This window comes from Echinococcus granulosus (genome assembly GCF_000524195.1).
Source record: "Echinococcus granulosus chromosome Unknown EG_S00023, whole genome shotgun sequence".
Lineage (NCBI taxonomy): Eukaryota > Metazoa > Platyhelminthes > Cestoda > Cyclophyllidea > Taeniidae > Echinococcus > Echinococcus granulosus.
The window spans coordinates 687,826-693,101 of NW_020170403.1; the positions used below are offsets into that span (position 1 = coordinate 687,826).

The window sequence follows — 5,276 nt, forward strand, 5'->3', positions numbered from 1 at the left end:
TTTCAGATAATATTACCAACAATGGTCGCAAACTTTAAAAAGGAGAGAGTCGGCACAAATTAGCACAAAAGTTGATGTACCCTGGGCAAAATGGGAAGAAATATCGCTTGAAAGGGGTGGAAGGTGCCAGTCGGTATTTTGTAAGGGAGCGTTTATAAACAGCTCATGAAGCTATACTACTATAAACAAATTTGTAACCTTGAGGTGTTATTTGTGTGGAGTTTGTATTAGAATTTACATTAAATTGTATCAAGTTACTTTTACTTTTGTTATCATTTTTTATTGTTTATTTTAAATACAAACTGCTGCGTGTGTATTAACTCTTGATAGGATTTATTAAATTGCATCTTGATACCACTGTCTGTATGCGACAAATATCAAATAAATTTGCAGAAATTATGTACACATCAATTTTCTTTGTGTAAGCAACTTTGTGCAGTAAATCATGCAGAACTGGGTGGTTGAAAAATTAGCCAAAAGTTGTTATGAATTTTGAATTTGTTGTTACTGAAAGAGTGCCATTATATCGTAGAGCCCCGAGACTTCCCTAAAGACGAAAGAAGGAGCGATATTTAAGCAGGCTACAGCAGGGCTTGGGGCTACTAGCATGTCCCTGAGGCCAGCCCACCCGAAGAATTTACAGTAGAGGAGACACAATGTGGTTCTTTACCAAAACCAAGAATTAAACCCCAACCTGTTACAATTTGTTTGCCACTTATGATTAGCAATACTGTCAAATTTTTGGTCTTAATATTCCTCCTCTGTAGATCCGGAAAATGTTTTCCCTTTTGACTTTGGTAGTTTTATTACAATGTTATTGTTTCTACCTAATTTTTCAGTATTCCATGTCTATTGTAGCATATCAAGTCATCGCTAGTGTCCTAATAAACTGAAGTAGCAAATCAGAATAGATGTTAATAGTGTAAATAGGATCTGGTAGGCTTTTAAAATGCCTCGAAGTCCATGCCGCAGAGCGAAACTGGGACTTGTGAAGACCACAATGCATTTGTAATTAAGAACACAATTAAGTAAACTAGAAAGTCACTATCCCCGCTAGTCTTTGATCCACCACTTTATTTACTTCTATGACTTCCCGAAGTAGTCTTTAAAGGAACCTACTTTATTGTACCTAGATGAAAAATTGCATTAAAATGCCATTAAATGAGACTACATGCTGTGCGCCCGTAGTTCATATTACCGGTAAAAGTAGTGGTTTTAATTACTATGATACCATTACTACCGTTACCATTTCCGTTTTATGGGAGACAATATTTCACTGGTTGTATTTCATCTCAAGGAAAGGAAGTTATTTTCGCATCATTACTCATCTTTCAAGCATCGAAACCGTGATTTCCGGGGCATATTTGGCAAAAAACGGGAATAATTTTCACCTACTTCAATTTCCCCCCTATTTAAATGACCATTAATGATGCTTACAGCATTAAGTACTATCAAGTGTAATCGACATTTGTTGAACAACAACGTCTGGGTAACGCTGTCAAAGAGAATGTGGTAGTGCTACTAATCTCATGGAGGCGATGTTGTCCGGGCCGCAAACTTACCTAAACAACAACAGTTATATAAATATGTATTGCATAGGTGTGGTTGAATTCCAAGAATGACAAAAATCGTTTGGGTTTATTAAAAGCTAAAATGGATTTGCACTGCAAAATAACGTAATTCTTTAATTGTTTGTTTGTTCGCAAGCACCTGAGGCACCGCCCTTGAACTTCCTTTTGGAGGCGTGGCCCAGAGGCCAAGCCAGCGGCCTCTCTAGCCCTAATGTACGTCGGCAATACGTATTCCGCCCTATCATTTGATCACCTTTCGCCTTAAAGGAAGACTTGGGGCTCTGCAGTAGCTCTCAAAACGATTTGTAACTTTGCTAAAGGTGAAGAAACAGGACTCAGACTTGCATCAGGAGCAGATCCCCCAATAAAAGGTTTTATTAAGAGGTTTTCTCCTCCCGGTTAATGTTAATTGCTGAATGCTATAGTCCCACAGCGTCTCCACTGGGTGTGTTATGCAAATGAGACGACTTTCCTACTGCCCTTTAAAAGTTACTGTGGTGTAGTCGTGTTTACTTTACCCCATAGAGTTATACATCTGTTGATCAATCGTTAACATCTATGAGTCAGGCATTTTCCCAAATTTCAATTAGGTATCATCAGGAATAAATTTTTCGGAACCGGTTACATGACTTTGTCGGTCACGGAGACTTGTCCATGTCCAAAAACCGCGGTGCTTTCAAAAAGTTACACGTTTGTCATCAAAACACTAATGAAGCTCGTGATTACTGAGAGCCTTACATGGTTTTCTTTGCGTGATTTCACGATAAAACCTATTTTGGCTTTTCCGAAACCCCCTTTAATTTTCAAGAACGCTTTTGATTGAATAATTTGCTTACCTATTTAACTTAAATAGTACGTATATTTTGGGCTTGCAAGGCGTTATTGGCATTACAAGATCACATCATTTACGCGCTGACGCAAGTACCCCGACAGTTATTTACCTCTTAAACACGAGTTTCGCACCGCATTTTTTAAGAAAGCTCTGACAGAAGTGTGCCGATAACTTAAGTAAGCTCACGTATAATCAGAGCAAATGTGGAACCACGCTCCGCCAAGACTTCGAGGTCACTCGAAGGTGACATCGATCAATTTCCCTGTGGTTTAAATCACCCGCCAGAAACGCACGGAGTGATGTGTGAATGTCGCTTGGGCGCAGCCGCATTTGGTAGCGTTAGCCGTAACTCCCTCACCACGAGTCAGGAGCGGCCAGACGTGCCCTGTGATCTGGCCTTCAAGTTCATCGAAATCGAGCAATGCTGTCACTTGACGTTTCCCGATCGGTATAACTATAACGAGTTTCCTCGCCTCTGTCCTGTCCATGGATGCCTTTCCAAACCCAATGTACAGAGAGAGGTCTCCTGTTTAGAGAATTGTCTTTTGCACTGTCAATCTAAATTGCCTCAAAAATTACCCAAAGTCGAAAATGGACTCCCTAAGACTTTTGACAGTGTTGAGAGCTACCTGAAGCACATCCATGACTGTGATTTTGCCTACCCCCAAACATCTCCTGGTAACCCCGGTTCGGCAGCAGATCCATTCGATAAACGCGTCAAGGCACTTCAGGTCGATTGCATGATTTCTCGACCCAAAAGCCCTCCTGTCATAGAAACCTTCTCATTTCGATCACGCAGACCGGGTGAAGTGGGGATGACGAAGCCCACCTTTTTGGAGGGGGTTCGCTCTCAGGCGTATAAATACTGTCGTGATCTTGGATTAGTAGACGAAACCGCCAGACTATTCATTGCCGAATTGAGACACACATTCCCCGAGGGCTACGTCGAGCGTCCCGCATGGCAACATGTAACTCTCAACTTTCGACCCAACACCCTTGAACATCTCATGCTGAGAGCCTTCCCAGGGGACAAATACTTTGTGTGTGGAATTCGATATCAGGACTTTAACACCCCTGTTGATTTACACTTTGGAGACCAGGTTGTAGAGATAATGCCAACCTGGATACAGGAACAAACAACAGAGGCACCGAGACAACAAGGCCACGCGAGTAACATGGACAACTTCCAAATCATGATTGTTCCCTCACCTTTCCTGCAAAAGATCCAACTGCGAGTCTATGATTGTCCCATCATTAATGAGTTTAACATCAAGAAGAAGACTCGGGAGAATACAAGAAGTCATCGAGATTTGGGCTTCACTATCCACCGTGGTCGCATTGTCTACATTGATAGGGCTTCGCCCGCAAAGATGTCCGGATTCGAGCCGGATTATCAAATAGTTGAAGTGGCTGGCGAATCGGTGTTGGAGTATGATGACTCCCACATCATACGACTTATTCGAACCGCTATCGAGAGGAGTTCCACGAGAGCAACGGAGTTAGCGTTGGTTCCATCGAGAATCTACGATATCCTAATGGATCCTCGAAAGGGCAAGGTCTGCACCATCGTTCGCGATGCCGAATTCGATGTAAATGCGTGGAGTGACAACAAGGTCTTCGGTGTGAGGTAAAGCTATTGTTCTTCAAAAAACATTCATTAAATAACCAAATATCAAAGGGAAACTTTTGGAAAGGTTAATAAAAGAAGTTTTCCTTGTTTGCGGGGCTGAAGTGCTCCGTGCCCTTGATTAGCAAGAAGCATTTAGCGTTCCGCGTCAGGAAGATGGACTGGGTGGCAGATCGTAGTCGTAGTTTCAGCTGCTTTGTCTGTGCTGGTCAGGGTAGGTTTTGTAGACATCCTCTCAGTGTATACGATTAATAGTTCTCATGACATGGCGATGGCTAATGACAGCTAGAAGCTGGACTGTCAGCATTGAACGGATGAATTTCGTCACGTTGATTTTTTCATTTATTTTTTTGGCTAAATGTCTACCGAGAAGTTTGTGCCGAGGTTAGTTAACTAGCTACTTATAGACCTAATCCATCTATGCATTTTTGCATAATCTACCTATCCAGCCGCAATTTGAAGCTCTTCCATCCATCTATCCAATTCGGGAGCGGTCATGTATTTAGTCATGATATCATCCCGGATTCGTCCGGGCTAGATGCATTCATAAATAATCCACAAGTCCTCCGATGATTTGCCTAGTTATCTAGATCAGTTTGACCAAACTATGAATCACTGATCGACATTTTTTGGTTGGTCTCCAAACCACCCACGTACTTTTTAGTACATCCATTCCTCCGTTCACATATGCCTGATATATCCGTAAGGTACCGGTACATTCATTCATTCATTCATTCCCAGTTCATCTATCGGTCTCTTCCTATCAATCGCATTGACGCCTGATTACTTAATCCATCCATCCCGTATCCATCCATCCATCCCGTATCCATCCATCCATCCTTTCATCCTGTATCCATCCATCCATCCATCCCGTATCCATCCATCCATCCATCCTTTCATCCTGTATCCATCCATCCATCCATTTTTTGTGATTATGAGTGTGAAGCACTTGCTCGCACTTCATTCCTTATTAATATTTGTTTCAACTCAGCTTTCCTACACGACTCATTTAAAACAATAAAATATGCCTCCCGAATTGGGCCTTTTCTAATAAACGACGATGTATTATGCATTTATTAGTGTTACAAACTAGCTGCACACTTATACTGCTTCCATGCCAAGCGTCACGACGGAAAGCAGCATTTCAACTCGATTTTAAAGGCACCCTTCTGAATATCATCAAACCAAAATGTGTTTTTGCAGCGCTGATGACGACGCGACTGACCAAATCCTCGAACAAAATTAG

At 41.8% G+C, this 5,276-nt stretch overlaps 1 protein-coding gene across 1 annotated transcript; it reads left to right on the forward strand. All coding sequences in view use genetic code 11, as the record gives it.

Annotated features, from left to right (window-relative positions):
- Positions 1 to 2,702: 2,702 nt before the first annotated feature.
- EGR_04007 (hypothetical protein) lies at positions 2,703 to 5,276 on the forward strand (the record flags this gene model as incomplete). Its single annotated transcript, XM_024493256.1, has 2 exons — positions 2,703 to 4,030; positions 5,234 to 5,276. 2 exons carry the CDS (start codon positions 2,703 to 2,705, stop codon positions 5,274 to 5,276), a joined length of 1,371 nt encoding a protein of 456 aa, XP_024352355.1.